The 27,834-nt window shown below is 38.6% G+C and overlaps 1 protein-coding gene across 4 annotated transcripts in view; it reads left to right on the plus strand.

Annotated features, from left to right (window-relative positions):
- Positions 1 to 27,834, plus strand: part of PRKD3 (protein kinase D3) — a 52,767-nt gene that overhangs the window by 13,211 nt on the left and 11,722 nt on the right. For all 4 annotated transcript variants that reach the window (XM_064509429.1, XM_064509430.1, XM_064509431.1 and 1 more), the window contains 10 exons: positions 4,168 to 4,306; positions 6,168 to 6,299; positions 7,050 to 7,207; positions 8,942 to 9,131; positions 15,911 to 15,988; positions 17,559 to 17,742; positions 19,288 to 19,411; positions 22,210 to 22,287; positions 23,954 to 24,230; positions 27,382 to 27,434. In XM_064509429.1, the coding sequence (XP_064365499.1) occupies positions 4,168 to 4,306; positions 6,168 to 6,299; positions 7,050 to 7,207; positions 8,942 to 9,131; positions 15,911 to 15,988; positions 17,559 to 17,742; positions 19,288 to 19,411; positions 22,210 to 22,287; positions 23,954 to 24,230; positions 27,382 to 27,434 (1,413 nt within the window). The remainder of the gene's footprint in view (positions 1 to 4,167; positions 4,307 to 6,167; positions 6,300 to 7,049; positions 7,208 to 8,941; positions 9,132 to 15,910; positions 15,989 to 17,558; positions 17,743 to 19,287; positions 19,412 to 22,209; positions 22,288 to 23,953; positions 24,231 to 27,381; positions 27,435 to 27,834) is intronic.

Below are 27,834 nucleotides of genomic sequence, written 5' to 3' on the forward strand. Positions count from 1 at the left end.
GTTCTCTGAACCACCAGTTGTCCCCTCTGGCAGCTGAAATTCACTGTCAGCATTAATAGGAACTGTGATGTTTATCTGCGGTCAGATACATACCAGATTCATGTTGATTCTCTCTCTCTCTCTCGTTGGAATTAAGTTATTCGGTAACATGGTGTAATTGATATGCTATAATTAAAAGTTGTTATGAATGTAAAGTTGATTGTAGCGTTGTTGTGATAGCTTTCTATTATTGATACCAATTTTAAGTGTGAGGCTCCACTAAACAGTATATATAGTGTGAACAAATAAAACTTAACTTCACAGCACATATTATAAAAATGTAAATATAACTTGTTTTCTTGTTATTTGAGGCACAGAGGTTTTATGACTTTTTCCTGAAGATCCAAATTTACAGATTTGCATTTTTCTGTTACTGGAGCTGGAGGAAAATTTATGATTTGGTATAAAGAGCCATTAGAGCACGTGCAGTAGCTGGACAGTGAAAAACTCCTTTACCTTCTTATACCAAATGGAGAAATAGGCCACTGAATCTCCTGAAATGTTATCACGAGAGTTTGTTTGATGTCAGCGAAGTGAATATACTTCTTAATGGCTTTTTCCACACACTTTGGGTTTGATTTCCTCTCCCTCCGCCCCACCTTCGACTCTTGTTTTCCAGTTTGGATCTATCTTGGTGCTGGAATTCTTGAGCTTTTCATTTTGATTCATAATTGTATGTAATTTCATATTCAAGTTTTATGAAATCCCTTTTTGCATAGAGAGGGTGATATTTTAGGTCAATATGCAATTTTAACACCTATAATTAATGTTGTATTTTTAATAAATGCACTGTCTACACCCAACTAATTGGAGAAAGTGACAAGTTCACTGTTTTTGAGCAAGCCATAAGCAGAGGAATTTCTTGGAGGAATAAAATTTGTATCAGAGGTTTTGCAGTGTCTGTGCATATGCATACATACACAATGTAAAATAAAATGGGATGAAGTATAATCAAAGTTTGATGCATTCTAAATGTAAGATGTTTATTTTTATGGAAAAGAGTTGTTTAGTGAGACAGTTCAGTTATTCCGGAGTTGCAATACAGAAGAAAACCCATATTCTTCATCAGTAAATGCACACTTTTGAAAAGAATTTGTTCGCCAAAAGTAGATTAATTGGGAGAGAGGGAGGAAGGTGGAAAAATGTAGATGTATCTAGATGTATACATTTTGAGCACTATGAGGATGAACTGTAGTATCTTCCTTTTGATAACTCTGCCATTGTTAGAATAACTTTAGAAGGCACTCTATGCAAAGCTTACTGATTAGAAACATTTTATACTTCGAATAAAGAGTGTAAATCTGCTATTTGGTTCCTCTTGGTCTGTAATATACCAGGCTTCAAATGAGTAACAGCCCATGACTGAGTTTTGAACTTCTTAGGTATTGAGACAATTATGTTTTAGAGAAAAAGACTTTCTTAAAGTTAATTTTGTTGTATGATTGCATCATTTTGGTAGAGGTGGTTTTGAGGACATTTAGAATGTTAATGTGTAGGTTAACCAAAGATAGGTAATATACACATGTATATACATGCATGCAGTGCTCATGCTGTTACATTCTGTTTTGTTTCGTAGATGGTTATTTCTTAGAGTAGATACAATCTTCCTAAGACTATTTTTCTACTGAGCACAGTAGCAGAAGATGTGTCTCTTCAAGAAGCTATCAGATTCTCTGCTGCTATTGGCCTATAAAGAGAATAGCACTAATTGGAAGACTAAATCTACAAGGGAAAAAAAGCATAATTCAGGATTTGTGTGGCTCCATTTGAAGAAAAGAACTTGTTATTAATGTGATTGATGAAGGACTGAAAGGAAGTATCCTGAGATCACCACATTGGGGCAGTGAGAATTTTGAGATGGGTGTTTTAAAATCATCAGAGGTTTTGTATAAAACTATATTTGAAGCATTTATGTGTTCTTTTGAATGCAACGTTCCTAATTAATCACAAGGTTCATCTACTCTAACTCCTTCCCTCCCCCTCCCCACCCTTTTTCCCCTTGTAAGCCAATATAGTGAGCTGGAGATGCACCAAATAATATCAAAAGCCAAAATATGCTTACATTCTGAGGCTGAGGAAAGTTTAGATGAGATTACCTTTCAAGAAACTGCCTTGTTAGATGAACCCCTCCCTCCCCCCCCCCCCAATCAAACTAACCCAAAAAATGCACAGCAACAAGAGATTTAGGAACCTGTTTGAAAATGTTGCTGGTTAAATTCTACTGGTATTTTGAATTGAAGATTAAATCAGACTAATGCATTGTTTGAGGTATGAAGAAATTTCATTTCCTGTAGCAGAATTACTGGTACACTGTATCTGTGCATGTTCCAAGTAAGTCCTGTGCATACTTGCAGAGATACTGAGACACAGATTTGGGTAGCACAGCCAATTCCCAAGCTTTTTATTTGCTTTCCTAATACAAACACTCTTTGGGAGAATGGAAAAATGTAATTTTCAGAATATTCATAGATGTTTGTCATTTACCAAGATGAATCTGTGGATGAATGTACTGAGACAGTATGATAAGAGAAGAATTCATGTAGATATTTACAGATGACAGAATATATTCTAAACAATAGCATTTTATTGTCTAAAGCTTTAAAAAAATTGTTTTAGGGAAATACAGTGGTACTGTCATATCTGTGCTGTCATGGCTACTGTACAGAGTATGAAAAATACCAAATTTATTTTGGGAACCTAAGGGCATGGGTCAGGAGACAGAGAAAGCAGTCTGCTGGTTTGGCATTTGCCCAGTGAATCCACTCTTGGTACTGGAGAACCTTTTGCAGGTTAACTATCTCCTGATGTCCACGTCTTTTTGTGAGGTCCATCTTTTCCTTTGCATGTGTTAAACAGTACAAATTTTGCCTCTCTTTTTGACTCTCCAAGTAGATAATATGCTTTGTGAAACATGGGGATTCTTCAGTGTTATGTGTAATGATGTAAGCATGCAGGGTGTGCACAGCAAAACAGAGAAGGCCAACTTAATATTTTTGATGAAATTGCTACCAGAAAGAGGAATTTATTTCCTCTCTGAGCGGAGAGTGTGAGAGCAATGGGTGTGACAGGTACCTTCATTATAAGTCTTAAGTTTGGTAGAAACAAGTCTTTGGCTACCTTAGTTAAGGAAAATGAACAGACTGTGAGCTTCCTGCTGTTTGTGCCCTGTTACTTATTGACTAAGCAAGATCTAAATTACCAAACTGTAGTTTGTTCTTTACCTGACAATTAAAATTTTGTTGTACACTATTTCATATCTTTTCCTGCATTCTTCCTCCCTTCTTCTATGAAGCACTTTTGTGTGTTTATTCACACCCTGAGAGAGAATTCTTGTTTAAACACAAAGGTCAAAGAAGCTGGTTGAGTGGTACTCATTACTGTCCAGGATCTCTTCCTGCTCTTTTTCCTCTGTGAATTATCTGTGTATGTTTAACCTCTTCATTTTAAGAGGTTTTGCTCAGATTTGACAATATTTTGAAGAGTGAGGAAAATACAGAATGAGGAAGCTATTTTCAGTGAAGTGTCGTGGAAAAATGGCCTGTTACTTAGCATATCTCTCCCTGTATGAATTTGGAAGCTTATCTTCTATCCTTGGCAAAAATTGAATTTTACTCTTCTTGTATTTGCTAGTCTAAACGATTGTAAACAGTGACGTGGATCCTCTTTTGGCTCACTCATCAATAGAAATGCTTCAAGCACTGTTGGAGTGCCTGTATCAGAATACTTGCTGACCAGAATGCCTGCAAAACAGGAGTTACAGTTGGTGGTTTCTGAATTGGAAAGAGCTGGGTTGGCTTTCAAATGGCAGACTGATTACGCATTTCTGATAGTTCAGAAACTCAGCGAAATAAAAACCCAAGCATTCTTCTATCTCAGGTTTGCGTAAAACTGTGACCCTTTGGGAAGAGAGACAGGGAAGAAACTGATAGCAATGGGTTTTGAGTTTTTAACTTTTTCTCTTATGCTGCATTTCAAACCAGATAATGCTTCAGTTTTTCAAAAATAACCAGATAATTTTGTTTTCATGGCACACTTAAAACACTCAATTTTATAGTTGTTATTGAAAAAGTGCAGTTTATAGGATTAGCAAAGACTATGTATTAATTTAGAGTTTGCTTTCTATTGCAGTTCCCAGAGTGTGGGTTTTTTGGCATGTATGACAAAATTCTCCTCTTCCGTCATGACCTGAACTCAGATAATATTTTGCAACGGATCACATCAGCAGAAGAGATACACGAGGGAGATCTTGTTGAGGTTGTTCTCTCTGGTAGGTTGTTGTAATAATGCTTCATTCAGTAGTGTTGGCTTTGTTTTGTGTGTGTGTGTGTGTGTGTGTTTGTTTGTTTGTTTGTTTTTTTTAAGGTAGGCATTTGTATGGAACAGTTACCAGGCTTTGAGCTCATTGACTGAACAGTCTTATACCTACCTGGTCACTGTTTTGCAGGGGGAGAGATTTGCAAGAAAATCCAAGTGGCATTGATGCTTCAGTGATGAGTTTTGTGTTGTTTCATTATCATATTTTAATCTTCAGATTTATTAATTATTGAAGCTGAAGTGTAGATAGGATTTAGGACTAGCTCTTCCAAACCTGCCTCTTTTTTTTCCTTAAGTCTGTCTTTTTTGTTCTGCAACTTCCGCCATTTATGATTTATACTGCTAAAAATTTCACGTAAATGTAGTTGCTGAATCATGGCTATAAGGACAATCTTAAAAGTTATTGTAGTGTTGGAAAGCAGTTTCTTTCAAATGATCGAGTCCTTAGCAGTGGTGGTTATTAAATGACATGTATTAGTCTTCAGTGAAAGAAGAAAAAACCCACCTTAACTTGATTGTAGTCTTGGATTCTATAGGTTTCACCAATATCCTGTTGAAGTCAACTGAAAGCCAGCAGTAGATTACTAGTTAGTGAAACTGGAAATAAAATCTGGGCTAGTGCTGAGCAGGTCTTTGGAATCTAATTGCCAGACAGAGCCTGTGTTCTAGAAAGACAGATCTCTTGGCTGTTGTGGGATTAAATTTGTAATTTGGGTCAATAAAGTATGATTTTCAGAGTCATAAGGCCAAGTCCTGGACTGCATTGCATGACCTACTGTTCTAAGCATGTTTAGGGTATTCAGTAACAGATGATCTTGGTTTGAGCTTTTCATGGCTTCTGGTTAATGGCACATTTGGAAAATCTGTTACATGCATGTGCATTTAGCTTTGAAAGCAATTTCAAAAGAGGCAACTTTGTCTTTTCATCATTTTAGAATGGCCATAAGTTCTTTGGCATAATGCTTCTACTGGAATTGATGCAAGGGCAGGTACCTCTTGTTGTCAGTCTGACACTTTCCATATCAACAGAGACAGACCACCAGAAAAAAAGGCATTTGGAAACACACAAATCTCTTTCAGTAGAGTTTTAAAATGAGACATAGGAATCTGAAAATGAAATGTTAGTATGTAGTTTGATAATCAAGGAATAGTGGAGATCAGGGCAAGGTAACCGTGGCATAAAATGCAACATTTTTTACGTTCCAAAAAAAAGGACAAAAGTACTTTTAGAAGTGTGTGTGCTTGATCAAGAAAATGGAGACTGCCCTAGCAGTGTTCTGTGTTTCCTGAAAACTTTTTCCACATTTCTGTTTTGACAGAGATGTCAAGTTCAATCTAATAACCCTACTGAAAAAGTTCTTTAAAAGATAAAAATCTAACTTGTCGCACTGTCCTTTGTTTAAAAATTTTGCAGGATACGAACAACTTAAATTTAATTTTTTCATCAAATTTTTACCTGTAAGTTGATCTTAACAAAACCTGTCGGATTTTCTTTCTTGACTTAGTGAGGTTCTCAATGTGAAAGAAAACAACAAAACCTTAAGGTTGGATGTTTTGTTGCGAGTCATACTGCTGACTGGCTGTTGTGGCTATCAGCCTGCAGAGTCCAGTGATTTTTTTGTCAATAAAAAAAGCTTACTAAAAACTATGTAATCTTCTAAATAAGTATTTAAATGGTGTACGATGTAATACTGATGTCTAAACAGCTCCAGTTGTGTTCTTTGAATCTGCTATTTTAAAAATAACATATTCTTTCCATAAATCCATGTTGATCTTATAGCAAGAAACATAACTTACTGAAATTTTTTTAAAAGCTTTGGCTACAGTTGAAGATTTCCAGATTCGTCCTCATGCACTTTATGTGCATTCCTACAAGGCTCCTACTTTTTGTGACTACTGTGGAGAGATGCTTTGGGGTTTGGTACGACAAGGATTAAAATGTGAAGGTAAGTCTGTTTATGATTTTTAGCGTATTTTTGTGTGTGTATATTTATATCAGATGTGGAAGAAGAAACTGTATTTCATTTGATATGTTAGCATGTGATAAATGTAGCATTTGATAGTATGAGAAAGGGCTGTGTATCAGGAAACCTGAGTTCTTATCCTGGCTTTAATGCAAACTGCGTGACCTTGGGCAAATGATTTAAGGAGCACCCTTGTTTCTCACTTTTTAAAAAATAGTTATCTTATGAATGTGTACTATTTGCACAAGGAACACATATTTTGGAGAGAATCCCAAAGGGGAATCCCTTTCCTTATGGCCTTCATCCAGCTGGACTGTGCAACATATTGCATGCAGCCTGCTGTCAGGTACTAGCACTGCCTGCTCACTGGCTTCCTCTTGGCACTTGTGCTCCAAATTGAGGGAATGATGAAAGTCTCCTAGTGGGAAGAAAAGTGAAGACAAAGATCAGTTGCTTCAGTCTTAGAGCTTGTTTCTAGGGCTGGGCTTACTAAAAGCCAGTATTTAGGCAAGCAGTGCAAACAAAATTTTTGCTATGAATCACACTAAGAACACTAGGAGAATTTAAACAGAACATTTTGTTTCTGTCTTTACCATTTTCCTGGGTTAACTTTTTAACTTCTTTATCAAAATACAAATACTATTTAAATACTATGTTGGTTGCTTTAAATGTGTTTGGGTGTTTGTTGTTGTTGTTTTGTGTGTGTGTGTGTGTGAAAATCTTCTCTTTCAGGTTGTGGATTAAACTACCATAAGAGATGTGCCTTCAAGATCCCTAATAACTGTAGTGGAGTGAGAAAGAGACGTTTGTCTAACGTGTCTTTACCAGGAGCAGGGCTTTCAGTTCCAAGACCAGTGCAAGCTGAATATACAGCCTCTGCCTCTGAAGAGGTATGTAGTATGAAAGAGGGAAAAAGTATTTCTGGGTTTAAATCCTTTAACCTCTGGGGAACTAGCTAGTGTTGTAAGTGGTTTAAAATGAGTATGAAGAGCTGAGCTTAACCATTATGATTGGGTTTTGTTCATTTTTAAACTTCTGGTGAGTCTTAGACTGTGACATTTACTGATAACTGTTATTACTGTGAGAAATAAAACTGGAAGTAAATTATTATCATGAGTGACAGATTAATGACAAAATTATACACAGAAGTTACGTGAACTCTGAGAACGTTGGTTTAGGAAATGATAAAATACCTTGCCTACTTTGTAATACAGATTTATTCTGTAATTACAGTATCAGTATAGAATAGCTGGTCGGCTGAAACAGCACAAATTGTACGCTTTTATACTGAGAGGAGAGAATGTTCCTGATACGTTGTGAAGCTTTTTAAAAAGTGTTGTGTGTTTTTTTTGTTGTTTTTTGCTTTTTTTTTAAAGGTCCTGTCAAGGAGGGTGTAGGGGATGAAGGGCTTACAGTAGAACTGTCATCCATAGTAGATTTTTTGTTATAATGATTGCTATGGTTACTGAGAGGTTATTGGATATACTGCAACTATACTGAGCATAAGAAAGGACAAATAGTTATTAGATCAGTTTGTTTCATTGCCACTTTTACCATGGGGTAAATGCAGTGTTATTGCTAGTCTTTCCTACTTATCTGAATTTCTATTATTTTGTAGTCCAATAAATTCTTACATTCCTACTCACCATAATTTAAATCATAAATTACATAGATCATGTAGTTCAAGAACATCATATTTTGTAGCTAGAGGTTAAGAAGCGTAGTCTTGAGTCATGAAAGATAGTCATTCTGATCCTTTATAACTATTGCGAAGATTTTTTCAGTAAAGGTAGAACAGTAAGTATTTCTCTTCCCATAGAATTTCCTATTTTTATTTTTTACATGCCTATTTAATACCTGTTTGATGCCTTTTCTTTGCTGTCTTGTTTCCAATACTTGGCATAGATTTTCAATAATATCTTACCAGATTTGCAGTTCTTCTTTCAGCAGTCTTGCAATCCTTTAGATCAGATGTGCAATTCTTTACAATTTTCTACAATCTAAGTAACTATAACTTTATCCTGCTGAATGTACAGTAAGATATTCAATGTTAGTTTTGGTCTTAATTTCCAAATTTTTTTTTATTAAAACTTTTTTTTAATTTCCAAAATTTGTTTTTAGCTTTCTAATTTTTTTGCCAAGATTAGTAAATTATCCAAAGTACTGTTTGTTAAAAGTTGCTAGCATGATATAATGATTTTTTTTTGCTTTGCCTACCTCTAGTGTCTTCCATTTTTTCCCCCTATACATGGGTCCGTATGTGCTGTCTGTGGGTTTCACCAGGCTGATAAAGAAGTCATAAGAGTCAATTTTGGCCTTGTTTTTTGGCATTTTTAGTTCCTGTGGAAATAAAGAATCATACATACTTTCCTGCACTTTAGAAGGCTTTTATGTCTTTTTTGTTGTTGTTTTTTGGAGGGTTGGGTGGTGGGGTTTTTTTTTTTTGTTTGTTTGTTTGTTTGTTTGTTTGTTTTTTTGGTATGTTATCAAAATGTTCTCTTAAAGCTCCTTGGCCAGGTTCCTTTCATATCCGGTCATTTTCTGAGTCAGATCTCCCCCCCGCCCAAATTTTTTTTAGATTCAAACTGTTTTGGTGCAAGTCCTTTATGCCTTCTTTATTCCAGCGCTGCTGCCCAGAACCTAGTAAACGGATTCCCTCCTGGAGTGGCCGTCCCATCTGGATGGAAAAGATGGTGCTTTGCAGAGTGAAGGTTCCACACACCTTTGCTGTTCATTCTTATACTCGTCCTACCATCTGCCAGTATTGCAAAAGGCTGCTGAAGGGCCTTTTCCGCCAAGGAATGCAGTGTAAAGGTACACATCTAGTTTTCCTCCACAGTGATGAATTTCTGTAAAGGTCTGATGTTTAAAACTGATTTAAACTTACATTTTGATTCCCAAAGACTGATACACTGCAAAATAGAGCAGTGTAATTTTTAAAAGAATTGCATATTTTTTAAGATAATTACAGCACTCATCTTTTCATTGTAGTAGACTGTGCATTGTGCATTTTTGTTTATGCAGAATGAGACCTAATCACATGTAGATTTGGAACAGTGTAATTGCAGAAGGAATTAAATTATGGCAAAGTCTTCCTTCTGTTCATAGACTGCATTACCAATGAATTTAGAAGATTTTGTTACATTATGCTAATATAGAAATACTGATTATTATCTTTTAGAAGAATTTAAAGATTGGTGCCTTTCCCAAACCAGCTTAGATGCCATCAGGTGCATGTTTTATATCTAGCATATGTTGAGATGTGTGACTTCAGTTCTTGGACCTCTTCAGTGCAGTCCTCAGGACATAATTATGACATTGTGATCTTCTTTTGCCTCTCTATTGTTGGACAGAGTAGCTGAGAGCACAGCTAAAAGGCAGTGAATAGATGCAGCAGTCTGCACAGCAGTGTCTGGGCTCTGCTTAGAACTTTTGAGAACCTTGTTGGAAGTTGTGAGGGCTTTCTGGGGACACTCTGAGGAACTAGAGGGTGCTTGCTGCGGGTAAGGAAGGAGAGCTAGGTAAGGAAGGAGAGCTAGGTAAGGAGAGCTACAGGAGACCTTAACTTCTCCTAGGTGTAGTTGCTGCTAACAAGCTCTGTTGGTTGTGCCTGATCAGAGGGAGTTGGGGCCTTTGTTCCAGCTGACCCTTGATTAGGGCGGGTCAAGCACCCTGTTAGTCAGTGCTAGGGAGAGGCCTATATAAAAGCCAGGCCTAGAGCTCAGCTAACAGAGGCAGCGAACAGACGCAGCAGTTTGCACAGAAGGATGCAAAGAAGGGGCCTTCATCTCCAGTCATAGTAGCATACGCTTCCTCAGATATGGTTATGACCTGCCACAGAGCGCATGCCCCAGTACCTGTTGGAGTTGCTGCTTCAGCCATGTTGAAGGCTTCCACCCAGACAGACCTTTTGACAGCGGATGCAGCTCTGCAGGTCTCAGGCTGCAGGGAGTGCCTGGGGCCCCTCTGTGAGGCTGGGGCTGACAGTCATCTTTTCTGCAGAAGGTGTACTGTTGTTGATGAGTTGTGTTGCCAGGTAAAGGAGTTATGAGAAGAAGTAAGCATTCTGCATAGCAGCTGCGAAGATGGGAGAGAGAAAGATATTCTCAGAGACCATACAGCTTCAAGAGTTACAACCCCCCACAGCAGTGGAGATGCAGGTGGGCTCCGTGCCATAGGGAACAGTAAGTCATAACTCTGTAGAAGATGAAGGCTGGAAGCTGGTCACCTCTCGTATGAAGAGAAAGTCTCCTGCTTCTCCTGAAACCTTGCAGTTGATGAACAGGTTTGGTGCCTTCCAGACTGAGGAGGAACTGGGCACAACTTCAAGTGAAGCAACTGAGCTGACAGATCCTGTGCCATGGAGGAACACCCAGAAGAAGCGGAGAGTGATTGTTGTGGGTGACTCCCTGCTGCAGGGGACAGAGGCACCCATCTGTCAACCTGACCTCTTGTCTAGAGAGGTTTGTTGCCTGCCAGAGACTTGAATCCGAGATGTCCTGGAAAGTCTGCCGAGGCTTCTCCGCCCATCCGACTATTACTCCCTGCTGCTCTTCCATGTGGGTACCAGTGATACCGAGGCAACTTGGAAAGTATCAGACGGGATTTCAGAGCTCTGGGGATGGGGTTCTGGGGGCCCAGACTATTTTCTCCTCAATCCTGCCAGTGAGGGGGAAGGATGGAAGAATAGATGGATACTGCAAGTAAACAACTGGCTGCACTGCTGGTGTTGGCAACAAGGTTTTGGTTTCTATGACCATGGTCCGTGTTTGAAAATCGACCAACTGATCGGGAAAGATGGGATCCAGCTTGCTAAATGGGGCACATGCGTCTCTGCCAACAGGCTGGGCAACCTGGTAAGGAGGGCTTTAAACTAGGAAAGATAGGGGAAGGGGAGAGTTACAGAGACTATGCAGTCAGGAAACATGGCTCAAGTGGGGATACCTCCAGCAATTACATGCAGCTAAGGAAGTCTTTACAAGACAAGACTATGGGGAGTCCTCTTGCACCCCTCCTGCGAAATCAGCATGCTTGAATACCTCTCTGAAGTGCCTGAAATGCCTGTACACAAATGTATGCAGCATAGAGAATAAACAGGAAGAATTAGAGATCCATGTGTGATCACAGGGCTATGATCTCATTGCAATCACAGAGACGTGGTGGGATAGCTTGCATGACTGGAATACTGCCATGCATGGCTGCAAGCTCTTTAGGAAGGACAGGCCAGAAAGGCAAGGTGGGGGAGTTTCCTTTACGTGAGAGAGCAACTGGAATGTATTTAGCTCTTCCTAGGGGTGGATGATGAGCAGGTCGAGAGCTTATGAGTAAGGATTAAAGGGCAGACTAACATGGGCAAAATTTGTGGGTGTTTACTACAGGCCACCTGATCAGGAAGAGGAAGTAGACGAGGCCTTCTACAGACAGCTGGAAGTAGCCTCACGATCACAGGCTCTGGTTCTCATGGGGAATTTAACCATTCTCATATCTGCTGGAGGAATGACACAGCAAGGCACAAGTAATCCAGGAGGTTCCTAGAGAGCATTGATGATAACTTTCTGACACAGGTGATGGAGCCAACAAGGAGAGGTGCGCTGCTGGACCTTGTACAGCAAGAAGGGCTTCTTTAAATACATCAGTAAGAAAAAGAAGACTAGGAAAAATGTGGGCTGCTACTGACTGGGGCAGGGGCCCTGGTGATGAGGGATACTTAGAAGGCAGTGATGCTGAATGCCTTCTTTGCTCCAGCCCTCAGGAATCCCAGACGCTGGAGACCAGGGAGAAAGTCCGGAGAAAGGAAGACTTTGCCTTGGTGGAGGAGGATTGGGTTAGGGATCAGTCCAGTAGACTGGACATCCACAAGTCCACGGGCCCTGATAGGATGCACCCATGGGTGTTGAGGGAGCTGGTGGGCGTCATTGCTAGGCCACTCTCGATCATCTTTGAAAAGACATAAAGAATAAGAGAGGTGTCTGAGGCCTGGAAGAAAGCCAGTGTCATTCCAGCCTTCAAAAAGGGCAAGAAGGAGGACCCAGGGAACTACAGGCCAGTCAGCCTCACCTCAGTCCCTGGATAGGTGATGGAACAGCTCATTCGGGATGCCATCTTTAAGCATGTGGAGGATAAGAAGGTGATCAGGAGTAGTCGGCATGGATTCACAAAGGGGAAATCATGCTTACCCAACTGGATAGCCTTCCCTGATGGAAGGACTGGCTGAGTGGAAGAGGGGAGAGCAGTGGATGTTGTCTGCCTTGACTTCAGTAAGGCCTTTGACACTATCTCCCATAACATCCTCATAGGTAAGCTCAGGAGTGCGGGCTAGATGAGTGGACAGCGAGGTGGATTGAGAACTGGCTGAATGGCAGAGCTTCCAAGGGTTGTGCTCAGTTGTGCCAAGTCTAGTTGGAGGCCAGGAACAAGTGGTGTCCCTCAGGGGTCAATGCTTGGTCCAGTCTTGTTCAACTTATTCGTCAATGACCTGGATGAAGGGACAGAGTGCACCCTCAGCAAGTTGGCTCATGGGCTACCAAACTGCGAGGAGTGGCTGACACACCAGAGGGCTGTGCTGCCACTGAGAGGGACCTTGATGGGCTGGAGAGAGGGGCCGAGAGGAACCTCCTGGAGTTCTACAGGGGGAAAGGGCAAGGCCTGCACCTAGGCAGAAATAACGCCATGCGCAGTACAGGCTCGGGGACAGTGTGCTGGAAAGCAGCTCTACAGGAAAGCCCTGGGGGACCTGCTGAACAAGCAGCTGACCATGAGGCTGCACTGCACCCTTGTGGCCAAGAAGGCCAACAGTAGCCTGGGCTGAGTTGGGAGTTGCCAGCAGGTGGAGGGAGGCGATCCTTCCCCTCAGCCCTGGGGAGGCCACAGCTGGAGTGCTGTGCCTGGTGCTGGGCTCCCCAGCGCAAGAGAGATGTGGAGCTACTGGAGCGAGTCCAGCGACGGGCTATGAAGATGATGAAGGGCCTACAGCCTGTGTCCTATGTGGAAAGGCTGAGAGAGTTGAGGCTGTTCAGCCTGGAGAAGTGAGGACTGAGAGGGGATCTTATCAATGTGTATAAGTATCTGAAGGGAAGGCGTAAAGAAGATGGAGCCACTGTTTTCAGGGGTGCCCAGTGACAGGATGAGAGGCAATGGGCACAAACTGAAACACAGGCAATTCCGTCTGAATCTACGAAAAACTCTAGCGGTGAGGGTGCCTGAGCACTGGCACAGGTTGCCCGGAGAGATTGTGGAGACTCCTTCCTTGGAGATATTCAAAAGCTGTCCGAACACAATACTTGGAAATGTGCTCTAGGGGACCCTGCTTGAGCAGGGGGATTAGACTAGATGATCTGCAGAATTCCCTTCCAACCTCAACGATTCTGTAATTCTGTGACAGTACAAATCTGTCTGCTTTGTTGCAGAAAATATTCTTAATAGTCTAAATATTAATATGTTAAGGACTTTTCATTTCTGTCCTATGTAAGAAGTCAAATGTGAGCTAAACTACCAAAGGTCAATGTGTTGAAAGAGGTTGCCTAATACTTTTACAATTTTCTTTAATAAAAGAGAGAAAATCCCTTAAGCTTACAGCTGTGTTAACTTTTTATTGACTAAGTATTTATGTTTTGTTTAAGAAAGGGATGAGTAATAGTTTTGCCTTTCGTTTCTGTTTGTATTGGTTTGCAGTTTTTGTAGTCTGCTTGAGGTCTGCATTCTGAACTGTTTCTGATTTTTCAGTCAGTGTATCTCTTGGATACATGTAATACATAATCAAATAATGAAGCCTAAAAGAGATACTTGGCAATTTTAACTTATAAATGCTACTGCCTGTTTACAGTTGTTTGGATTGTGTATCCAGCTGATAAATGGGATTTCCCCACTTCACTTCCCTGAAAATGAATGACACTGCATGAAAATGATGTGCATATGTAGAAAAGGAGCCTAAAGAAAGTGTTAATTGTACACACAGAAGAACAGACAGAAGTATATTAACATGCCTTTGTTTTTGCAGTATATCCCATGCATTTTTTAGTATACCAGGAACTGATATCAAATAATCAAGGAGAAGGCAATATGAAAACATTCTTCATGCTTCCCACCAACTTTCTTGTACATATTCCCAAACCTTGGGGTCTTTCAGCTGTCCTATGTTCCTGAGCACCTGTCAGAACCTTGGACTTCTTGAATTCACCCGAGGTTCTACTTGGACTCTGTGCTGATCTTTGGGATGCTAAGATTATATTAATAAGTTAAATGTGCCCGAGAACATTCCTGGACACTGAGGTCAACTGAGACAAAATTGCCTGTGCTCATGCACAGATTCTCTTAGCCTCCCAACCTGAGTGGCTGTAGGTAAACTACCTGTTGGGAGCTTTTCCATGGGATGCTCTAATTCATAAACCAGGCCTGGGAACTGTTTTGGATTGTGCTAGTGCTGTGGGCCAAGAGCATGTCAGGGGTTGTTTTAAGAGTTTGCTAGAGTAACATTGCACTGTGGTGCCAGGAATGTTTCTGTATACAGTTTAATTTATTAATGTTGACTCACTCTAAATCGTGCCAGCTCCTGGTAGGATATGAAACATCTCTGTTTCTTCCACACCCCTTCAAAGCAGTGAAGTAACCATATTCCATAATTTGGATGGAAAACAACACTATAGAAAAGACATTGTCAGTCTTCTAGGATGCTTACTTTTAAGCGCTAAGAAGCTAAACGGGATTGTAGTTGGCTCCAGGACTTGGCTACTCTGCTGCTGAAAAGGGCAAAGATAGTGACTTCCCTTTTATTTGGGCTTAAAAGCCCGGTGAACCTTCTTTGAAGGGTAAAAAGCAGAAAGGGGCTAAATTATCAGTTCCAAAACAGTTGTGGGGACAGTAGGGAGTTTTGAATTTATGGTGTTCATACAGAGTTGAAAAATATGGTGCTGCTGCTATTAAAGGAAATTCCTGTAATGCTAGTACTGCATGCTAGACTTACTCAATAGGCTGCATCTGATACCTTGAATGCAGAAATGATGCACATCCAAGTTAATTCCTTCTCTATGTCAAGTTGGATCTGGTCATATATTATTCAGTCTACTTTGTGTTCAAGGAAATTTAGGCAGGCAGAAATGGAGCTGCTCTTTAGCTAAATCTCTAACCTGAAGGATCAGGGAACTGGACTTTGGTATTTACTGTAGAACATACTTGCTCCTCTTGTGATTCTAGTGCTTCTGATGGCTGCAAGTCTTAGGCAACAGGTGGTGAAAAATGATAGAAATGAGACATTTAGATTGTATAGTCGTAGAAAAAAAGGGTGTGGAAGAGAGAGGATGGGAAAAAATTACAACATAATGGAAAAAGTAATTATAGACAAAGCTAGAGGAATAGAAAATGTTTTGTACTGGAAAGGGAAGTGCTGACATAAATAGTGGTGGGGCAAATCAGCATGTGACATCAAGACAAGATTGTAGATTTCCTTCTGGAGGTGACCTCGCTGATGCTGTCTTAAGTTGCACACCGATTTGTATATCTGGACAGGAGCATGTGATGGAAGTACTGAATGGTAGATGTTAATGTCTGCTTTAGTAGCAGTCAAATTATGTTATGCTCTTATTTATCTTCTATTTTAGATTGCAGATTCAATTGTCACAAACGTTGTGCATCTAAAGTGCCTAAAGACTGTCTTGGGGAGGTGATTTTCAATGGAGGTAAGATGGGAAACATGCTTTCAAATACTGACAAATCTTTGGAGGCTTAACCAGATGCATCAACTTTCAGTTCCTTCATCTTTGAATATTTTAAGGCTTTTACTTTTGCTCTTTTTCCCTTGGACCACTGAGGTTGAGATTGACTAAAACTTGCATTTTCTGGTGACTTGAAATTTATTTAATCAGTCTTGGCATGTACAATATGCTTTGCTTGAGACTGCTCATGGGAAATAAGAAATTGAGAGGACTTTTTGAAGTACAAAAATGGATGTGTGTTGTGTTCATTCTTCTCATTATTCACCATTAAATATGTATTTCTAAATCTTAGTATCTGAAGAGAAGCACTGTGGCATTCTCATATCCATGATTTTTAGTGGCCAGAGACAGCACAACTGTCTGTAAATAATGGATGTTTTGTTTTTGTTTCTTTAACTTTTTGAAACCTTAATTAGTAGGACTGTTTTCTGAATAGACTATGAGCAGTGAAAGAAGAAAGTGGGGAACAGTATGTGAAAGACAGTTTTGGGTCTTATTCTTCTAAATTTTAAGACCAGTGTTGCCCAAAATCGTGATCCTTGGCATGCATGCTTTTTTGGGGAATAAAATTGATGGTATCCAGCAGATCACACCAAACTGTGCAGCCCTGTTAACCTCTATACGTATTGCACAGCATATCCTATCCCTTCATGCCTACCTTCTCCAGTTGCAAGGCTCTTTCCTGGATCTTGAGATTGGTGGCCACAAACAAATGGTTGGCACGGGTGGTTGTTGCTGCTGTAGCATGCTTTTCACTGCTCTTCTTGTGGTGCTAGGGTACTAAGGCATGTAATTTGGGAACTGGTGTTTAAGATTATTCTTCCTTTGGTGGGCATAAGGGCGGGAGGAGGAATAAAAAATAACCCAACCCTTAACTTGCAGCTTTTTTTTTTTTTTTTTTCCTCTGAGGAGAGCTCAAGTGAAAACTCTGTAACTTTTGTAAATTCTTAATTTTCTACAGTGCAAGTTGTACAGCTTCTGGCAACTTTCTACTTGTACCAGTAGAGTGTTAGATGCAGATGAGATCTGCTCTGCTCTTTTCTTCTCTGCAGTACCTCCAGCCCCCCACCTTTTTTACTTTTTCCTTCTGTTTTTATTATTATTATGGGCTACAGGGGCAGTGAGAGCAGAGTTATGTTTCTGTTGATGGAGAGTTCTGTTTGCACAGGAGTAATTTTCCTCTGGGTTTGGGTCATCTCTAGCCATCAAGAGGTCACTTTGTACCGCTCACTTATGGAATAGAATTACTTTGTGAGATGTGGATTTAGACCTTAGGCATTTCACTATGATTCTTTCAATATGATTCTTGTTTTGGTTGGGTCTCCCTTGCCTTGGCATTTAGCAAATCCAAATGGATAATGTTCATTAGTGCACTCTGCATCATTAATCAAAAAGTTGAGGATTTTGTGTATTCTTATTGTACTTTTATGTTTACTTGCGTAAGTATGAATTGGAGAAGAAATTTTGTTTTGGGGGGGGTGTGTGTGTGTGTGTATGCACTTGAAATAACGTCCGACTCCTGTGTTGTTTCTAGAACCTGCTAGCCCAGGCCAGGATTTGGACATGCCAATGGAAGTTGATAGCAGTGAAATGAACAGTGATGGTAGTCGGGGTCTGGATGATGTTGAAGAGCCCTCTCCTCCAGAAGACAAAATGTTCTTTATGGACCCATCTGACCTTGATGCAGACAAAGATGAAGAAGCTGTCAAAACTATCAGGTAAGTCACAGTGTGGATTTCTGTGCTCTGGACATGCTTTCTTCAATCTTAAGAAATCAAACTTTGAGTAAAACATTCCTGGATAGCACAGTCTTTCTGCTTAAAATGTTTGTTTGTTTTTAACTTAAATGCTTTGTAAATTTATTCTGTCCCAAGCAAATCTGAAATGTAAATAAACTAATATAGTCTCTTTTCATGGGAAAAATTGCTTTGCTATGACTGTTATCAAAGAAATAAAACCTGATTATCAAAATGTGGTAAAATGAATGGCTTGGCTTAGTAATGCTGTGACTAAGATCTTTGTAACTTAGGTCTAATTTACTTGCTATTATACATGTGGTGATTTAAAAGGAATTACTCAAGATTTAAATGCTTTGATATTCACATGGTAGGTTACATACCCCTTGAGCAGCAGTTTGTTGAACTTAAATGTGCTTTTCTTAAGTTTTGCATCAGGTAACTCTTATGCAATTTCTTTAATCAAGTTTGATCCCTTTTTGTATTATGAATAGTGTCATCCTGATCCTCTTAAGTTAATCCTAAAAACACAAGAACAGCTTTACTAGGTCAAACCAAAGTTATTTTAGCCCAGTGGCTAATAGCAAATGTGTAGAGAGACATATAAGAACAGGAGGAGCATATAGCAATACTTTCCCAGCTTTCATTGATTTATAGTTCAAGGACTTCCTGAGCTGGAAGTAGTATCTTTTTTGTGTTCAATCTCTGAATAGTATTTTTCCATTATTTCTAGTTGTGTTTGAACCTATTACAGTTCTTTGTATGCACAACATCCTGTGGCAGCAAATTCAATGATATAACTACAATTTATGTTAAAGCATCTTTACATTTTGGTTTTTGATTCTGTGTTGTGATTTCAAGTGGTTACAAACCTGTCTGCTAGCAACACATGTAGGAGTTCTGGTGTGAGCAGCCAATTTGACTGTATCGGAATGTCAAAGATTGTCAAGCCTTGTCTGCATGACCGTTAAAATCACTGAACATTGATGAGTTATCTAGTGCAGATGTAATTTGAATTGATACATAAATGTCTTTCTAGATTTTCGTAAATTGAAAGTACACTTAGGTACCTTTATTAATGTAACAACAGTTTTATGAAATAGCATAGCTGACTAACATAGACAAGAAAAAGTAATAACAATACGGATGTTAATCATAGTTTTATGTTGGATTAAGACCCAAGCGTGCAGTTAGCTCTTTTGAGGGAGGATGACTTCTGTTGGTGTCTTCTTTCAAGTGTTTTTTTTCTCATGTTCCTATAGTGCAAGTATTGCAATGCTTGCATCAGGAGAGCCAGCGGGAGCCCAGATATCATGCAGCTCTTTAGAATCTCATTGCAAGCGCTGATGATGACCCATTCATGTAGAAATTGGCCTTGTTTGTCAAAGGAATAATTTGTACGAAAAGAAAGATCCCTGTTCCTGAAAATTACAGGCTAAATGTATAGAGTCACTATAATTGCAGTACTGCTGTATTTTAACTTGTTAAATGTTAATGGTTCTATCTCTTATTTTTATTTTTTTTAAGTCCTTCAACAAGCAATAATATTCCACTCATGAGGGTTGTGCAGTCCATCAAGCATACAAAGAGGAAGAGCAGTACAATGGTGAAGGAAGGTTGGATGGTCCACTATACTAGCAGAGACAATCTGGTCAGTGACTTTGGTTTTTTCATATATTACCTTAAATTATTTATCTAAACAGGTGTAATTTACATCTTAGTCTGATTTACGGTATCATTTGAAAGTACTTAGCCATGATGTTCTTTATAAAGAATAAAGAAATTCTGGTGCAAAAGAGAAATTGTAGTTTCTTCAAAATTCTTCATATGGTGACTCAACAGTACTTCTGGTTTTCACTTTCTTTAAAAGGAGAAGCACCTCTAAATTGTCTCAAATGAGTTGCATGTTTAAGATTTCACCTCTCCCATGATAAACACTGAAATAATTTGTTTGCTTATGCTTCTTTCTGCTTAGAAGTTGGACTACATATTTGCATCAATGTTCTTATTCAGCTACTTGGAAAGGTGGAAGTTATTATAAGCAGTGAGATAGTTAACAGTGCTAATCCTAATGATCAAGCTGTTTGTTAATTATTAATGTGTAGAGATGAAAGCCCTTCATACCTAGCAATTCACTGTATCTAGAATTAAGCATTACTGGGGGGGGATCCAAACCCCCTATTCCTCTTGATGTCTGGGGAATGAAGGCTTAACTGTATATCCTTGGATATGCAAGCATCCTCCAAAAAGACTACGTTGTCTGTTTCCAGAGATAACAATACTGTTCCCTTAATTAATTGAACCTTCTTAGACAAGCCACTTGGTATTGTGTATTGAGGAGGAAGGGAAGAAAGAATAACTGAGTTCCTTAAAGTTATGTAATGTGAGAGAGTGAATCTTCTTGTTCTTGTAGTGGATGAATGAAATGGGTGAAGTTAAGAAGTTCCTAGGGTTTGTGAAGCACACAGTGTGTCACACTGAGAGATTATTCATGAAAGGCAGCATATATGCTTTTGCATTCTTTGTCTCTGGGCAGGAGTCTGAGGGGGACTTGAGGAATGTAGAAAAGCAAAGTTATTTAGGCTACAATGAAATCAAGTTGAGGGATGATACCAGTCAGTTCCAGTTACTGTAGTATTTTTGCTTTTCTTTGTCGTCAACTGAACAGACCACCACAAGTGATCTGTCAAAAACTGCCCTAACTATATTTATCACAAACCAAAATAAATATCTGTAATATGTTTCAGATGAGAGTCCAGCCCAGGCGCCTTAAAAGATTTTTTTTTTTATCATCTTTTGAATATAGGAAAAATATGGCAGGTGGTGGACGGAAGAATGGTTCTAGCAGTGTTCAGGGCAGACCTGGTGTTTGGCTCTGACATGGTCTTTCAATGCAGCCATTACATTTTTCCTTGGACTCTTTTGGACATTCTCACAGAACAGTGATCAGACTATATGCCTCAGTGTAGCTTGATTTTCTTCCATTAGCCTGTATGCTTCATACATAACACTTAGTAAAAAGGCTGCCCAAATGAAGTATTCTGTCGCAAAGCAAGGAATCTTCAGCCAAGCAAGTTCTCAGGCCTAATGGGAGCAACCTTCTGTATTGGGTGTTACAGTATCAGCTATTTCCCTTGACCATTCTGCTATCAGCAATATGGGACTGTTTCCTATTCCTGAAACAATTTGGGCTTTCCACCAGTTCCATAGAGGTTCATTTTAACAGCAATATCTGTGTACTTCCTGCTGACCCTGGATAACAGGGTATTTCACTCATTATAAAGATTTTTTCTGTATTGTTTGTGTTCTTGTTTTTCTACATTTCAAGACCTTCTTTTCTTCTAATATTCTATTAGTAGTTTGAATCCCTGAGTACTTACCAACCTGTTCCTTAACCATCCCCAAAACAGTCTTCCCTGATTTATGATTTAATAAACAGCTTATATGTCCAAAGGACAGGTTCACCCATATGCCTGGACCTAATTTCCGTTTAGCTCTGGTTTAGAATTCCATCTAGTTTATTCATGTGCTAGCTTTCTTTGACTAACTCATGCAGATAATCTTTGCATTCCCATACCTGAAGTGAATTAAGCTCTGCATTTAGTATAATAAGGGCATTTCTAAACTTTATCATCCTAGGCCAGAGATAAGGGTCCTTGATTTTTTTCTCATGGAAAAATCAAAATGAATGTTAAACTAGAAGAGCATGGGGCAAGCAAAGTAAGTTAGATCTATACAGCCATATTAGCTTTCTAAAAGCCTTTCTATTTTTAGGAATGTTTTTTGTTCTTAAAATATAAGATAGTTATGTGCAACAACTTATGGATGTAATTTTTTTGATTGAGAAGGTATTGGTGGAGACTTCCATAAAATGTCTGTTTGATGCGTGTTGTGATCCCCGCCCCTGATGTTTTGTCCATTTGAATCTTATAACTCATCTTTATTTCCTGCCACTATGAATTTTTGACCTAGAACTCTGTGTTGACAGAGAATTAAGGACTTGTTAGGCTTGCTTAGTCCTTAAACCCTTGTGACATTGGTTTGAGGGCATAGAGGAAGCAACCATGGGTCTTACAATTGTTACTAAGTGAAAATAATTTGATTTTTGTGAGCACGTGCACCTGGAGTAAAACCTGTGTAGACTGTTTGCTCTAGGATTTAACAACTGTTGTCACCATAATTACTGTAAGGTAAGTGATATTTTTGGGGGGTTTGTGGAAATAATCATATAAGGCTCATCTTGAAGTTTAAAAAAAAGAACAACAAAATCCAACAAAACAAAACCAAAAAAACCCCAAATATTTTTGCTATGTATCTAGTCTAAGATGCAGTGAGGATTAACGTTGTTTGATGATCTTAGTAGTTTAAAGCATTTCTCATTTAAATAACCAGAGAAGAAAGTCCTGGCAGTAATTTATTCCTTATGTTATTGTACTATGCATTTTGTAGAGAAAAAGACATTACTGGAGACTGGACAGCAAATGCCTCACACTGTTTCAAAATGAATCTGGAACAAAATATTACAAGGTAATTAATGAGTAAGGATTATGTTGCACTTGATTTACTCAGAATGCTTTATAGACCTGAAATGTGCCCGTAAGTAGTATAAGTATTATTTCCATTCCCTTTCTGTAACCAAAACTGAAGCAAGTTAATTATTGGCCAAAGCTTATAATTATTGGCCAAAGCTTATAATTATTGGCCAAAGCTTATAATTAAGAAGGACCAAGACTAAATATCAGAAGTTGTGTGCAGCTCCCCTCTTAATCCCCTTGAGTATGTCTCTCCTTGTGTTTTATATGTACCGTTCTTCTGAACTGCTTAGCATATTAAGCTGTCTTCACAATTACTAGATAGTTTGCTTGGTAGCCAGCCTAGTTAAAAGTTAGGATTTTTGCTTTCTATAAGTTGTGACTAAAAGTTTGCATGCTTATGTATTTTGTTTTGTAGTTCCCAAAATAAAATTATTCCCAACTGTACAACTGAAAGTTTTAAGCAAGATCTAGAGAAAATTTAGTATGCAGCCTGGCATTATATAAGTGAAGCTTAGCAATAAATTCAGCATGTTGTTAATATAGTGATGTGTTTAGTGGTAGAATATTCAGGAAATGTCTTCAAATGTATAAACAGGATTTCTCCTTTTCTTGTCTTGCACCTTCAGGTGGGGGTCCAAATCTTGCAGCTTCTTCCTCTATAACATCTCTAAGATCAAGCCTTTTCTCTGTACACCCAGCTAAACTCTTGTCCAGATCCTTTTCATCCCTATCTTGACCAATGCAGTCTTTTCTTCTCAGACCTTCCTGATATTTGTATTGCCCTGTGCATTCAAAATACAGCTGGTAAAATACCTTCCTTGCTTGTTACTCCATCCTGCCACTGCTTTTAGTCCTCTAACATGCCCATTCCTTTTTTGTTTGTTTGTTTTTAATTGCTTAAATCTCAGGTTATTTGTCTTTGCAATTAGAATTGTTCGGTGGTTATATCTACATTTATTTGCTCTCTTTCTTAATAAGCTACTGTCTCTTATTTCCCCCCCCCTAATACCAGCCTGGTGTTCACCTGCTTGTTCCCAACTCTTGAAAGTGATGTACACTTGTACACGTCCACACGTGCGTGGAATGTCCTTCTCCAGCTAGTGTAAACTTAAAACCATTTCTTCCTTCAGATCTGTTCTCTAATGCTGTTTATACCACAATCTTGCAGTGACAAGGTAGAGGGGTCGATAGGAATTGTTAATATCTATATGAAAGAGAATCTTTACCGAAAATGATGTAGACCTCTGAAGCGGTGCTTGTTAACTAGCTTACCTAATCACATCCTCTTCATAATGTTGTCCTTTCACCTCCTCCCCGCCCCGGTCATGGTTGTCTTTAGTTAAGCTGTATAAACTACAGGATCATTCTATATTTGTGCATAATTTGTATGTAGTGGGGGGTTTCATACTGTAAATAAACACAGTATGAATAAAGAATAATAAACATACAGAGAGAACTGTGGTGGGGTTGGAAGTCTTTCTAGGAATGTATGGAGGAGTTCAGAAGGTTGGGGGGGTTAGTGGTTGTGTACAGTTTAAAATTAGTTATGAAGCTTGATATTTAATTTTTGATATTTTCATATATTTGCTTTTGACTTCTTTACAAACATTTTAAATTATCTGTGTTTTCATTTTTTAATCTTTAATATTTTTCTTCAGGAGATTCCACTTTCAGAAATTCTCCAGGTGACTCAGCCTCGAGATTTTTCAAACATGGTGCAGGGCAGCAACCCATACTGTTTTGAGATCATCACTGACACGATGGTGTACTTTGTTGGAGAAAACAATGGCAGCAGCCATCACAGTCCTGTTCTTGCTTCCACCGGAGTTGGACTTGACGTAGCTCAGGGCTGGGAGAAAGCCATTCGTCAGGCTTTGATGCCAGTCACTCCTCAAGCTAGCGTTTGTACTGCTGCAGGACAAGGAAAAGATCACAGTAAGCAGGCAGACAAGGCGCTATTATTCGTGTTCTGAAGCTGTTAATATTACAGATTCCATTTCAGCAAAACGGTTATGTAGAATGAAGTAGATGTATCTGTTCGCTGCTGAATTGGGTCCATAATTTTCCACAAGTTTCTAGAAACTGGCACTTAACTTTGTGGAGGGTATATGGGGAAACCTTTTCATCTGTTGTAGCATCAAGCAGTAGTTAAGAATCAGATTTTCAATATGAATGCATATTACAGAGCTTTATCATAGAAGTGTAAGGACACACACATAGTGACTTGACGTAAAAAGGGACCATGCTTTTAGTATTTCTAACATACTTTAAAAATGTATATATAATCTGAAAGAGCTAGATTTGGATGCTTTCTGGTATTACCTCCTTTCATTCTTTCAAATCTGTGAGATGCCTTTGTAGCTAAGGAGGCGGAAAGGAGTTAGTGATGAAATGTAAGTGCTGCCCGTGGCAGAAAGAACTGCAGTCGTCTTCCTTTTGTGGCCTCCCTTTCTTTCTCCAGCATAGGATCAAATTCATTGTCAAGGCTTTGCTAAACTATGTACTGTGGACTTTCTCTTCAGACAGCGCTTGAGTTTCTTGCAACAACATTCATTCACATCCTGTACTGAAGCCTGTGCTTCCATTCTCTAGTTTCCTTTTGTCTTCCAACTATTCCTTCATCATCTTTTAGCTGTATGCCTGGTTGCAGGATTAGTTTCTCCATCTTTGATACCTGGTTACTCTGGTTGAATGGTAACATCAGCAACAGTTAAGAACATGTAAATGCTAGTCATAAGCACTTGCTGCAAATACAACCAGGGTCTGAAATGGTAAACAAACAAGTACCAGTACTGGTATTTGTATTTAATTAGAATGAAGAAAGTTGTATGTGAAATGTAACTCTGTGAGAATGTATCTCAAAACTGGCCTTTTACATGTGTAGAACTTCACTTTCCATATTAGTGCCAAATACATATACTAAAGCTCTTTTTGCTTTTTAACATGTAAGATTTACTGTTGCTGAAAGAATCACAAAGATTGTTTACTTTTTCCAAAAAAAGAAGTTTGTGCAGGTATAAATAATAACATTTTCTATATTAAAACTTGAAAGTGATAGGAAATAGAGATACAGGGATAGATACAAGTATTTTAGCATGTTCAGGATTGTAGGAGTGTAAAAAAACTACTATGAATCATTGAATGGTGTTTTCATATTCTTAAACAAGTCAGCAAGTTGGTTTTTAGACACTTAGTTGGCATTTCAGAGTTTGTTCTTCCCCTCCTTCTTGCACTCTGAGCCATGAAATGTGTTCCCAGAGCCTTTGAGAAACTTAGACTTTTACTTAAAGCAATCCAAAGCCTCAAATATGGTATTTTTAGAATAAAAAGAGCAGGAAAGAAGGATATTGCTGCTATTGGAAATACTTGCAGCAGCAGTGAATTTGTCATGTGAAAATGTCCAAAAGGCACTAGCTAGTCAATGCTGTGTTCTAGCTAGGGAGTAACAAAAAGTTAGGGTGCCTCAGTCTGACCCAGATGAAAAAATCCTTCCTGACTCCTGTACCTGGCATTTGGGATAGCAGAACTCTTCATAGGGTATTTCTGATCTGAAAGGACAAAGGGATGATTAAAGGCAGAGGAACAATTCAGTAAGTTATTATCTGGTATAGATGATATAATGAATATAAATGAATTCTGGCATTAAATATACTGATTTCTTCAGATATGTGACAAATTTTCAGTAATTATTCTTACATATTTCAGACACTAAAAAATCACCTTATTTGGAGGGAGTAACTCAACCTCTACCTAGGGTGAGATGACAGGTATTTTCTATTCTCCAGACATCTGTGGACAAGGTTTCAATGTGTTCTCTTAAGCTGTTTCAGAAACTGTAATGTCTTCATTTCCTACTTAATTTATTTCAGTCTTGCTGCAGTTTGTCGTATATGTGTTGTCCTTAGTAATTTTTGTATGCTTTTTCACTTGTTTTCCCATATAGCTATGTCCTATACTCTTAAGGAGAGAAGAATGATCACTAGGCACATGCATAGCAATAATTCCAATTCATATTTGAGATGAGTGTTCAGAGAAATATAATCTTTGCGAACTAGTATTTCTTACTTGCTTAATTCTGTAAATTCCTTCTTTGACTTAAAGCGCAGGTGGCAAAAATCAGATGCAGGCATTTTCTTCATTCTCTGACACTGTTTCTAGAGTAAGGCTGGTCTTAGGGTCATAAAGGCTCTTTCCAGAGTGCTAATAAATCTGTAGTATATTCTATATTTACATTGCATGTGAATTTGTTCTCTATTTTGTGAAAGTTAACATAGTAAATGTTAGGTGTCCATTTGTCTGAGAAGCTTGACCTCTGTCTTGAAGTCAAAAGAAAGGAGGTGTTTTTGACTTGATGTATCTCTCTTTCTCTGTGCATCACAATGTTATTCCTGTGATGAAAACTTCCCATCTACTTCTGCTGCCTGCTGAAAAGAAGTTCTTTACCTCTGATACTTCTACTTGCAGAGTACCATAGATTATGCCTCTTAAGTGTGCTTTTAAATTCTGGAGATTGATATGCTTCTATAGTTTATTCATGAAACTAAGATTGTTTAAAATTTTTTTTTTTTAAATTTTCAGGTCTTCTGTTACTTGTTTTACTTGAGTTGTTTCCTTCTCTTTACTTATGTTTATGCATTATTTCTGTATATCTTGATGCTGCAGAAAATTAGTAACCATGTTCATTTGAATATAAATGATCTACCTAATCCTCCTACCTGTATTTTTCTGTTACCACCAGAAATTCTTGGTAGTTTAAAGAACTGTGGTACAACTGCCATGTTATTACTGCTTTTGGTCTCCAGCTTTTTACCCTGTACACACTTGTACAGTTTTACTGATTTAGTAATTAGTGATATGATAAAAATGGACAAATAATCCCAGCAAGCCCCCCAAACACAAAAGGGTTTATATATCTAACCAATCTATGAATTTTGAATTCAAGAGTATGATGTTTCTGCAGAACATCAATGAAAATCCTTTTACCATGACCAGGTTAGAAGTCAGTAAAAATCTTTCTTTTTCTTTTTACAGTCGAAGGCTGCACGTCCTGTTTTCTTATTCTGTTATATTTTCTTTTTTATTGTAGAGGAGTTATCTCTAAGCATCTCTGTTTCAAATTGCCAAGTCCAGGAGAATGTGGTGAGTCATATACATCATATAGCAACATTGTTTATTTATGTGGGTACTCGAAAGTAATTTATAGTATCTCAGGGAGAAAGCAACACCAGGATATACTGTAGCTAAAGAATTCTTTGTTTTGTACTTAACTGGAAGTCATCTCCTCACTCAGCAAGCTCTTGGTTTATATGAGTGCATGCTCTTGCATACAGTGCAGCTAAGTGGAACCTCTTCAGGAAAAGTTCATTATTTTTTTTTCCACTCTATTTGGGGTAATGATGGCACCCTTTACCTAGTTTGATTAACATATGATTTAAATACAGCTTAGCCAGTACTAACCAGTAAGCTTGTGAACATTTTGATTACTTCTGAAATTTGTGATTTTTTGTTTTTTATTTTATTTTATTTTGTTTTACATGCA

The sequence above is a fragment of the Dromaius novaehollandiae genome, chromosome 3, assembly GCF_036370855.1.
Source record: "Dromaius novaehollandiae isolate bDroNov1 chromosome 3, bDroNov1.hap1, whole genome shotgun sequence".
NCBI classification, from domain to species: domain Eukaryota; kingdom Metazoa; phylum Chordata; class Aves; order Casuariiformes; family Dromaiidae; genus Dromaius; species Dromaius novaehollandiae.